The sequence below is a fragment of the Myiozetetes cayanensis genome, unplaced genomic scaffold, assembly GCF_022539395.1.
Source record: "Myiozetetes cayanensis isolate MyiCay16 unplaced genomic scaffold, myiCay2020 scf16, whole genome shotgun sequence".
Classification (NCBI taxonomy): Eukaryota; Metazoa; Chordata; class Aves; order Passeriformes; family Tyrannidae; genus Myiozetetes; species Myiozetetes cayanensis.
The window spans coordinates 1079850-1091849 of NW_026087270.1; the positions used below are offsets into that span (position 1 = coordinate 1079850).

Sequence of the window (12000 nt, forward strand, 5' to 3'; positions counted from 1 at the left end):
GATACAGCCCGTTTCCATCGCCTCGTTGTTTGCCCCACACTCTGCCAGTTACCGCTTAATCTTCTTATGAAAATTTTCTAACATGCATTTTCAGAATGGGCCACCCACGCGGGGCTCCTCTCTGGCAACAGAACCCCTCTCAGGAAGGTGTTCACGTCATAAACAAGCAACAATCCAGGGATTTCCATCAGTAAAACCCTTGGTTTTAACAGCCTGAGGGAAGAGCCCAGGTCCTCAAACTACGATTTACCTTTCTGATTTCATCTGAGAGCAGATGAGACCTCATTTCCTGACATTCCTGTGAAGGCAGTTTGTTCACAAAGCAAAAGAATTGCGAGCAGACACAGATCACAGACACCATCCCCTGTATGAGGAGAGGAAAGGTTTATTATTATCCTTGAGCTGCCCCGCAGATAACCATCCCCGGTGCCGTGTGGGACCCCTCGGGTGCGAAGGAGCCGGTGCAGGCACGGGCTGGGCTGGGCTCGCTCCGGGACCGTGGGAAGGAGGAGCGGGGAGAAATTAACGTGAAACCTACAGAAACCGACCAAGCTTCAACAAGCTTGGTTAGAACCGCGCTTGTTCGTACCGACGACAAGCAGCAAAAGTGTTTGTTCTTCACATCATTATCGCACCGCCCCAACGAATAAAGAGCGCACCGGGAGGCGGCCGGCGCGGAGCTGGCGCTGTGAGGGGGAGCGCGGCGCGGCGCCGGGCGGGCTGGTCGTGGCGGCGGTGCCCGGCACACGGAGCGCCCGGCACGCCGAGGGCACGGCACACCGAGCGCCCGCGTCCCCTCAGGGAGAACACCCGCCCCCTGTGCCCCGGGCACGGAGCAGCCCCGTCCCCTCAGGGAGAACACCCGCCCCTGTGCCCCCGGGCACGGAGCAGCCCCGCGTCCCCTCAGGGAGAACACCCGCCCCCTGTGCCCCCGGGCACGGAGCAGCCCCGCGTCCCCTCAGGGAGAACACCCGCCCCCTGTGCCCCCGGGCACGGAGCAGCCCCGCGTCCCCTCAGGAGAACACCGCCCCTGTGCCCCTGCGGAGCATGCCCCAAGGTCCCCTCAGGAGACCCGTCCCCGGCCCCTCCCGCTGGGCCCGGCGCGCGGGGCGGCGCATGCGCGGCGCGGGGCAGAGCAGCGCGGGCAGCGATGGCGGGCGGGGAGCAGCGCGGTGCCCCCGGCGCGGGGCGGGTGGCGCTCAAGAAGGAGATCGGGCTGGTGAGCGCCTGTGCCATCATCATCGGTAAGGGCCCGCTCCGCTCGGCCGGCGCGGGGGGCGGCGGGGCGCCGTGGCGGGGCGCGGTGCGGTGCCGGGCAGGTGGCGGGGGAGCTGCGGCGAGCGGGGCTGCGGGACGAGCGGGCATCGCTGTCACCCGAGGTGCCAGCGGAGCGGGAGTGCCAGCACCCCCCGCCCCGGGACGCGAAGGCGGGAGGCTGTTCTGGAGCCTCGGGCTGATGGCTCGCCAGCTGTTGAGCGGCGCTCGCTTCTGGGACTGGCACAGGTGGATCGGTGCGTGCGGATCGGGGCTCCCCGAGCTGAGGGGACTCTCGGAGGGGCAGCGTGGGCTGCGGGGAGGCGCTCGCAGGGTGTCCCGGACCCGCAGTGTGTGCGGCGCGGGTTGGCAGCGGGGCCGCCCCGCTCGGAGCCTTCTCCCGCAAGCCCGGTGTGCGGGTCGGAGCACCGGGACAGGCTGTGCTCAGCCCTGCCGCTCCATCCCTCTTGGGGCTGGAGCAGTGCGGCACGCCTGGGCAAGGAGCGCTTTCCCAGGTGAGTCCCGGCACCCAGAGAGCGAAACGCCGTGGGAAGACCCAGCGTTCACCTTCCCCGAGAGTGATGGAGACACTCGCGGTGACAGCGGGGGCCAGGCCCGTGGCAGCAGCAGCGGGCACAGCAGAAGCTGCTGCATCTGTGGGAATGCACTGTTCAGGGGCAGAGTTGGCTGGGCCACCCCTTTGTGTCTCTGTGATTGATGTCACCAAGCCTGAGGAGGAGGACTTTACTGCAGCCGTCGTGTAGATGATCGCACTGTCCCACTGCAATTTTTTTTGCTCTTGTGTCCCTTTATGTCCAATTTAGGTGGATGGGGTCTTTCAAAAAAAAAAAAAAAGAGAGACATTTCAATTCCACTGAACAGGATCTCTTGTAATTGTGGGCAAGGCTGTTAAGGAAAATATTTCATATGGTTCCCATAGTGAAATACTAAACTCTGTACCTGCAGTTTGTGGGAAGATGTGTTCTAGGTATACAGACATACCTTTACTTTGAAACCCGTGACATATTTAAGGGGGGAAATCTGGTTTCTGGATCTCAGTGGAGCACAGATGACCTTGTGTATCAGTGCAGCACAGTGCTGTAAAGAAGGCACTTCCAGGGTTAGGTATTGCCTGAGTTGCTGCTGGCTGCAGGGAAAATTTATGGCATCTATGTAATTGATTAGGTATTAGGTAATGGTATCTCGAGACTGCTACCCTGCTCTGCCAGATCCTTTCCCTGTCAGCCTTTCATCAACCTGACTTATTTGCAACATCTTGCAAGCAGAATACATCTATGTAACACTGGTCCAAATTAAATCTTGTGAAACAGCCCCTCATCTAATCAAGGACATTTGAGCAGGAAAAAGTATTGACATTTATGATAAAGTCTAGTACTCTCAAGTGGTTTAGGTATTAGAGAAGGTTATCTGCTGTGCCACATGAAGGCTAAAAAGTCTTCTGCAAGATCCCCCATATTTTTATATCAGACATTTGAAACACAGCCCTAGAATCCTATTTTTGAGCTTGAGTTGTCCGTGTGCAGATGTGTGAAATTATGTCAGGTGTCACAAAGTCTTCAGTAACAAAGTGATACATAATAAGAGTACAGCATGGCTTTGTAGGTGTCACTACATCAAACATGACAGCCTCGAGTCAGGGGACACTGCAAGCCATTACTAAAGTGACAACTTATTTAAGACTCCTTCAGCAAAAAAATAAACTAATGGTATATTAGGCAACCCGTCAACTCACAAATTTTCTATATGATATAATTCAACACAGGGAAGACTTATTTCCAAATGATTGAGTGTGGGGAGGAAAATGGGTGCAGTTGGTGTGTCATAGCCTTTGGAACTGATGACAGACCAGGACTTTTATGCCAGCCAACATGTTGAATTTCCTGTTATGAGTGGGGGAGGGAAACCCATTTCAAGGGTTTAGCCATCAAATTCTGACATGTCCCACAGCAAAGTCATGTTGCTTGAGAACCCCAAGTAAAACAGAAATTGCCTTTGAAAAAAAAACCCTCCTTTTGCTCTACATGGAGTTTGAAGAAGATTGTGCTTTCTTATTTTTCTTTAAATGTTCTTGCAGGTTATCTTTATTCAAACAGTGTATGACAGTGCTGCAGATATAGAAAATGTGAGAGGGTATTTTTGCATTATCAAACAGAAGCTTGATGCTGTGATGATCTGCCAGCATTACACCAAATGCTCAGGTTTAGCAGACTGTTCTACAATTCTAATCAGCAGCAGGATGGATGGAGAGAATGATAATCTTCTAGTAATTAGGAAATAAGAGGAAACACTAGGGAGTATTTGGAAAATACTTTAAATATGAGCTTATGTTGCTTTGTTATTTATGTTATGTTATTAATAAGCTGCTGGTTGCCCTCTATACACTAATTCTGCTTGTTTAAAATAAAGCATTATATGATTTGCAGTTGGAGGCGGGGAGTGCTGGGGAGCACTCAGAAAACAATGAAATTAAGCGAAAGAGAGGGATTGGAGGTGGGACCACCATTATCTGGCACATTTGAGAGTATTCCAGTAATGTCAGCGTCTCTGGATATTTTGTAGTCCAATACTACCCTGTCACAGTTGCAACCAAGGAAATAAAACCAACCTCTAGATGCAGGTACATCACTTCATCCAGGCTGAGCATGACAGGCTAAGGAGGTGCTCAGCCTGCCCTGGGAACATGGGGCATGTTTGGGAAACAGGGAGGGCACAGGCAGCCCTCATCCTGCAGCTCCCCTACCCTCTGCTAATTCCCTGCCACACAGATGTTCCTTTCCAATCTTCCTGCCATGTTTTGAATTTTAGGACAATTTTCTTACTATGCCGTCTAAACATGCTCACAAAACTCATCCTTTCAAAGTTTTAGCCTCTCTTTATAGAGGTTTGAAAGGCTTTGGCATTAGAAATACCAGTTCATCTAACAGAAGATAGAAAAATTAGCATAACAAAGAACATCAAATTAGGAATATAATATGCCTGTCCTATATCCACCCCATGGAACTGTCTCCTCAGTTCTTCCAGCAGCCTGGCCTTCTCACAGCATGTCTGTCCTTCATTATTTATATTTTTTAACTTGCATACAAACAAGCCTGATTAGAGAAGAAAGTTGTTTCCAAACTTTCTTTCACACTGAGGCAGAAGACACATCTTTAGAGTATTCTTATGTAAATGCAGGTACTAAACACAAAACCTCTTTGTTTTAACTCTAAAAAGAGACTGATACTTAATGACTGCAAAACTGAACAATGTTTAGTAGAAGTAGCAAACCTTTCTGGCCACATCTCTGGCACAGAATTTTGGAAAGCGCCTGAGATTTGCTGTAGAAGGACCCAAACTGCTCTGTCTCAAACATGGTTATGTACAGTGAAAGCAAATCTCTCATGGGCTCCAGACATTAATAATCTTCTAAAGTACTCAGTGACACCACAAATCAAGCTTGCCAGTACCCAGATGAAGTGATACAGCTTATAAGGTAGTGACGTACATATGTTATTATCCACTGGATAATAACTAGATAATTGCTTGAAACCCAGACTGGATTTTGTTTAGCAGACACAGAAATCAATGCTGTATTCAAGTCAGCAGTTATTTTATGCATATACACATAGCTGGCTTTCCATAGCACTGCTAGATCTATATATGTAATTAAGATTATTACACGTGTCTTTTCTATGAGCACAGGCATATGGGCTATGCCAAGAGCCTCTGATTCAGTGCCTTCCTCAGAGATTTGCCTGTGTACATGAAAAGCTAAGTGAGAAGCTCCATGACTTGTCTACGTGGAGTTTCTACTGCATTCCATAGTTCTTTAGAAAACTACAACAATTATGAACAGCAGCCTGATTAGTGTCTGATACCAGCCTGGTTCTTTTGGTCCCAATAATAAAATTCAGCATTCTTACATTAGAAATGTACCTTTAACTGTGTGCACAAATTGCATGTATAACGTGTAACAAGAGACTGTTTAATGCACATCAAGTAACTTTATATAACACCTCTTAAAACTTTAGTTTATGTGGCTTGTAAAACTGCATGAATGTAGCCACAGGGTCATACTTGCATTATGATGGAATCTGTTGAATACTCATGAATTATTTTGTGTCAAGCTATATAAGGCCTATTAGAAGACCTACAAATTGAGCCACAATAAAATATGTCAGCTAAAATTAAATACATATCCTTCCTTTGCTGAGCACAGGCAGTGGAGTTTACCTGCTTCAGCTGACTTGGCATTGCTTAAAAAATGCTTGCAGTGCTCATTCTACTCACACAGAAGTTTGGTGTGAGATCCCTTATAAAAGGGTTCCTGATTCAAGTCCAGTGATAGCATCAAAACTGTGTTCAGCTGACCAGTGAGCAATATGTTCAGTTACTGCTAGTCCTGAAAGTAACTTTTTGGAATTATTTACCCATATCACCCAGAAAACGGCACACTCTTACTTTCTTCCATAGCTGACTGGTTTTATCTTTTGTCTGTTAATTCAGGGTTTAGACACCTGAAAATATGTGATCTGAGACAGATCAGTGAGAAATCAGCCTAGAAAGTTTATTACTATAGAACTGGAATTGTCAGTTGTCCTTGTGCTTGTTCAGCACAAGGTGTGATGCTCCTCCACAGGGGACAGAAAGAGGAATCATTCCCTGTGTTGTCTCTGTTCCAGGAGTGTCAGAGCTTTGACCCCTCATGAGGATGGGGAACATCCCAGAAATATGTCTGGGGAAGCATCAGCAGGTGGCTGTGAATCCCCTTCAGTCAGCCACCCTCTGGGTGGTCTCAACAGAGTGCACACAAGCTGAAAAGCCTCCTTACATCACAGATGCTTCCTTATGTCAGAGTTGTCCTAGTATGCAGTGGAAACTGCTGCCCACACCATGATAATACATCAAGGGAACAACACAGGCAGTTTCCTTGGTTGTCATTGGATCTGCCAGAATTGCACTTACATAAAACATTTGCATCTGCATGAGCAGAGGAATTAGCATTTGCAGAAATATCACTTCCAAGGACAGCACTTCAGTGTGATTTTTCCTCCTTCTCATTAGCAGAAAACTATTTACCATCCTTCTTGTGTGTCAGTTTGCTCTCTCATTACCACTGTGTCCCCTGCCATTCTAACATGCCCTAAATCCCACAGTCTTTATAGTCAGAATCCTACTACAGGTTTAGTTGTCTGTAAGTTTTGGTGCTCTTCTAAAGGAAGTGTTAAATGAATCAGAGCAATTCAGCTGTGGGGATTATTCCATTACTCAATGATACAGAAATTCCTCAGGCTTAAACATCACCAGCATTTTGCTCTCCACCTTTCTTGCTGGCTAAGCACTGGGGAAGGAGAACACATGGAAGTGGGAATAACATTCATAGTCGTTTTTCATAGCATACAAGAACTGAAGTGGAAATGGGTAGGTATTAACTCCTGCTGCTTGGGGAATCTGCTCTGATCATGTTCCATGTGTCACCATTGCTCTAGGCTGGGGTTTGGTCATTGAATCAACTGGCACCACACCAGATCCATGTGCTTATCACATCACCAGGAGATCATTTCTGGTCAAACACAATGGACTTCACTGGAGTAGTACCTGAGTTAAAGGACTGCAGCAGAAAGAAAGATGTGTGAAAATACAGAAAAAAAAAACAAACCACATCTCTGGGTGATTTCTTCTGATTTCTGTGATCCTACCTGGGATCATACAAAACAGTGGTGTTGCAGCAAGAGTTTTCTCTCTGTCTGAATCCATGTGAGACCATTCCACCCTTATAGCTAGCTGAAGTTCCAGGACACACTTTTGTTTGCTGACTTGTGAGAGTAATGCAGATTACACTTCAATGGTTCTCTCTCCAAAAAAAAAAAGCATTTCTAAAAAGAGCAAGCCTTCCTTATCTCTGTTACACACCTTGCTAAGTAATCTTTTTGAGCATTCAGTTCCACATGGCACCTGCTGACATAACACACAAAATATTTATAAATGTGCAGCTGCTTTTTTTTTCCAGGGCAATAGTTCAGGATCTGTCTGTGGACTGCAGAAAAATGTAATTCAATATCTTGTCCTCTTATAAATGCAAATTCTGGTTTGGTAAAGTCAGCAGTCAATGTTTGTTCAAGATCAATGGCACATCTTCCTTACTAGTGATAAACCACAAAGGCTCTTAGCCAGTATGAAAAAGAGGCTGGTAATGCTGAGAAAGATCAGACCCTGCTTTTTGAAAGAAAGAAACCTAGAGATGCTCATCCAAAATGCGAGTTACATTTATGCCTGATATTTTAGGGGCAATGCCATGTTCTCACATTCTTTGAGACTGCTCCAACACACAGTTCTCCATCAGAGTTGTTTGGGGTAGCCTTTCACCTGAGCTCAGGGACCTGAAAACAAGCTGCAGTTTCATTTGAGAGTAAAAACCAAAAAGCTCAAATTAAACTGTTAAAAATCCAAGGAGATTCTGCAGCTTCTCTGGGCTAGCAGTTTACATCTGAAACTAAACTAAACTTACTGAGGAAAGCAAAAAGGAGCTTTGATTAGAAATTCCTGGCAGAAACAGAACAAAAACAAAACAAACAAACAAACACCACCACCCCCCAACAAAAAACCAAACCAAAACACACACACACACAGAGAAAAAAAAGCCTTAAGGTTTTGGGGTTTTTTTACTGAGTATTTCTGGACAAAGTGAAGGGGTTTGTTTGTCCACAGATGTGCCTTTCTGCTGCAGTCTGTGGCCAGGAGAATTCAGTGTGTGAAGTCCCAGATGTACAATCCGAAAAACAAGAGCCAAAACAGCAGCAAAAAATGAAGTAAAAAATTGTCAAAATAAAAGAATCCTTCTCTTATCTTCAGGAACAGCAGTAGGGCCTGATGAAAAATATTCAGGGGGGAAAAAAAAACAAAACCCAATGACCAAATAGGTACTTTATTGTATCAGTTCTGTTTCCAGGTCATTAAGTATCAGGTATTCATTGACTGATGGTTTTGGTTTGGGTGGGTTCAGTTTGGGTGACTTTTGCTCGTTTTGGGGTCTTTTTTACCTTCTTACCTTCTAAAAAAGTAGAAAATTCTGGTTGGGACACTGTGACTCTGATCACAAGGCTGAAGCAATGAGCTTTCTGCAATGGATGTTGGTAGTTCAGATACCCTACAACAGAAACTCCTTCTTCCTCGACAGATGAAAAAACAAAGGTAGCATCCCTTGGTAAGTGCCTCACTCCTGATCTGGCAGTACAGTGCCTGCTTTCAGCCGTGCCATAAATCTCCACTCGTGTTCCCTTTTCCTGTGCCCTGCAGCTCATTTCCTTCTAGCATAATGTAGCCTTTTCTGTTGAGAAAGTCTGTCCTGCTTTGGCAGGCTCACAACAAGCAGAAATGGTTTGCTAGAGGTTTAACTTTTTTGTGTTTGGAGCTTTCCGTGTGCCAAACTTTTCCTTTTGAGCCCCTGTTTTTTTGTTGGGCTGTGGGGGGGAGTTTCTACTCCCTGCCACCCTTTTTTTGTCATCTTGATTGCAGCATGATAAAATGAGATGGCATTTGTCACTACTGAAGTGCCCAAAATATAAACCATCCTAACAGTGTTTGGTGTTTTTTTTCTGCTGGTCCTGAAAAACCCAAAAGTCTCCCAAGGAGTTCTTTAGCAGATGCTCCATGGTGAAGAGCAGGGAGCCAGCAATCCAGCACAGGACTGAGCATCTCAGCATCCTAATTCCTTTTTCAATGCTTCTGTCCCTCTCTGTGTAATGAGAGAGCATAGAGAATATCTAAGCCCTGTTCTCCTGCTGAGAAAAGCCATATATAGTGGTAAATACATGTATTCACGTGCCAGCCTCCACAGCATCTCTTTATGCAGTATTAGTTTGTTCTCCTGATGTGTTCTTCTGGCACTAAACTTTGCAATTCGGGGCTGAAAAGCAAGATTTGAAGAGTGTTTGTCTACAAATTGTTCCCATCTTCAGGAACTTGTAGGTTCTTCAGGAACTTGTAGATTGTGTTTTTCTGATTGCAGGGTGATGAATGAACCCATCTGGTTTTAGGGTGAGCTGTTTAAATTCTTGCTCCTGGACAGGGACATGGTTCATCATCCCTTTCAGGCAACAGAGACAAATTCCACTGGATCTCCGAGCAAGAAAGGTGGAGAGGAATATGCTGATGTTTAAGCCTGAGGAATTTCTGTACCACTGAGTAATGGAATAACCCCCACAGCTGAATTACTCCAATTCATTTAACACTTCCTTTAGAAGAGCACCAAAACTTACAGAAAACTGAAGTCTTTCTGCACCTGAAAGTTAAGTTGAAATTTTTTCTCTCATCCTGAAATACTGGTGTAATCACACTTGAAATGTGGGGCTAGAAGATCAACACTGTAAAACACGGCATTAAAAATCAGTAAAACTCCAGGAATCAGAAAACTTTGGTTACTTCTAACTCCAAGAAATAGGTCAGTGGTCTGGGTGAGTGGCAGTTTTTCTGCTGTGAGAAACAATAGCCCTTTCATCAGTTACATGAAGCCGCTTAATCCAGATCAGGCCAAGCATCTTAATATAACATAGCACGAAGAGTTATGTGTGACCAATGCAAGGACCTTACCTGCTGCCATCACGAAAGCCAGGAAAAATCAAGTTAGGGAAAAAAGCCTTCTCTGCAACACAAGCAGTTCTGTGAAAAGGCCATTGCACTCATGTGCATGTGCATGATGCTATAAGCCACAGGTCTGACAAGATAAAGCATCCTTAGCTGGCTGGTCTCCTGTAATTCCTAAGTGTCTTCCATCTTTTTGCAACCACCCTCAGAGAAGGAGAAAACATGTCATATATGATGGGTTTTTAATAGTGTTGTGCTGTGAGATCACTCCTGCTCAGGCCCCACGAGGCAGGCTGATGAATCTGGGAGAGTGTTCCTTGCCTCCCTGCCCACCCGTGCCTTGGAAAGGATCAATATGTGCTTCTCCATAAACGTGGAGATAATGACTGCCAAGGAATGAGGACTCACAGCTTTAACCCGTGTGCCTTTATATCATAAAAATTCATTCTTTTGTACAAAACACACAAGGGATCATTTTTTCTTAGGGAGTTGCAAGGAATGAACCAAAAAGAATAAAAATGAGGAGCTTGAGTTCCCTCTCTGGATTATTTCAAAATCCTTCAGCAGCTCTCCTGAGAACTTAATAGAACAGGATTTGCTTGTTTTAAGGGAGGTCACCTCAGACTATATTTCATTTCCATTTCCCCATGACTTATTTTTTGTCTGTCCAGATTTTATCCTGTTTTGGTAGCACACTTACTCTTTGTTAGCTGGGGTCTCAAGCCTTGTTTTGTCACTAATTTAAACCAGTGCAGACAGTTCTGATATCCATGAAAGGTGTGTGAAGCCACATCAGAAATGTCATTCTAGGACTCCATAAGCACAAAAGTTTCATCTGTTCTGATACTCTTAAATGCAGTCAGAAAACTTGCAAAGCCATACATTTTGGAAATATACATAATCAACTCTTTTTACAAGTGTCTTGAAAATAGTAATAGCATTAGTTAGTACAAAAGAGCAGAGATTATCCAAGCTTGTTCAGCTTCCAAACACTGCACTTTGACTCAAGTTAATTAAAAAATAGCTGAATCAATATTTTAAAGAAGAAGGAAAAGAAGTATTTCATTCTTGTGTTGTCCTCACATGCTTGGAAGGGATTTTCATTTGTGTGATAAAATTAAAAAATTTGTAATTAAAAAAAAAAAGCTGACAAACTACCTGTTTTGTACTCCTGCTACTAGATGTTGTTGCAATAAAGCCATTTCTTATGGTAAACTCTGCCAGAAACCAGTAGGACATGATGTCTACATGGTTTTTTTGGTTGTGGGCACAGCCAGTTCCCTGGCAACTCATTAAGATTTAAGCAGACTATTACAAAAGGTGCCCAAATCCTGTACATACTATGAGTGTGTGCTGAAAGAATAGCTCCCCTTAGCATGAAAAATTAAAGACCCTCTCCTTAACAGGTCCCAAGTCCCTCAAATCCTACTGAAGGCAACGACAGCAGAGGACTTCAGTGCCTCGTAGGATCAGGCCTTAAATTAAATTAAAGCAGTGAGGTACAAAGCACATTAATTGTTTATTGCCCACGGTACCTGAGCAAGGCTGGCAGTCACACTGCAGTGCAGCTGGGTGTGAATGAGCCTTTCTGTGTTCAGGCTGCACAGCAGAGAGCAGTGGCAACAGGTGTAATCTGTTCTCGTTAGTTAAAGTTGTAGGGGGCCAGTCCTGTACACTCATTTTACCACAGCTCTAAAAGCAACGCACTTGCTGCCGACCAAACACAGTCAGGAGACAGGAGCAGCATCCTGGTCTCCCTCTGCAGCAGGAAGGGATCATCCTCCTGTATTCCAGAGAGGGAAAACGGCACACAAAGGGCAAAAGGAGCAAATTCACTTCTAGCCATCAACTCGCAGGACCTCCCTGAAGGCAGGTCTGTGAATACCCCATCTCTTGGAATACAGCATCTACTGAAATCCCTTCAAACACTGATCACACATTGGAAGGGGCTGCCCAGGGAGGGGTGGAGTAGTCACTGTCCCTGGAGGTGTTTAAGGACAGACTGGACGTGGCATCAGTGCCATGGGCTGGGTGACAGGGTGGGGTTGGGTCACAGGTTGGACTCTGATGGTCTCAGAGGTCTTTCAAACCTGCTTGGATCTGTGATTCTGAGATAGTCTGAGAACCTCTTGGCTGAGATTTAGCTGCTCAGAAGCACCAGAA

The 12000-nt window shown here is 45.5% G+C and overlaps 1 protein-coding gene across 2 annotated transcripts in view; it reads left to right on the forward strand.

Moving 5' to 3' along the window:
- The first annotated feature begins 1144 nt into the window (after nt 1-1144).
- The window catches only part of SLC7A10 (solute carrier family 7 member 10), a 37596-nt gene continuing 26740 nt past the window's right edge, over nt 1145-12000 (forward strand). For both annotated transcript variants that reach the window (XM_050311621.1, XM_050311622.1), the window contains exon 1: nt 1145-1244. In XM_050311621.1, coding sequence (XP_050167578.1) covers nt 1151-1244 — 94 coding nt within the window. In that variant the 5' untranslated portion in view covers nt 1145-1150. The remainder of the gene's footprint in view (nt 1245-12000) is intronic.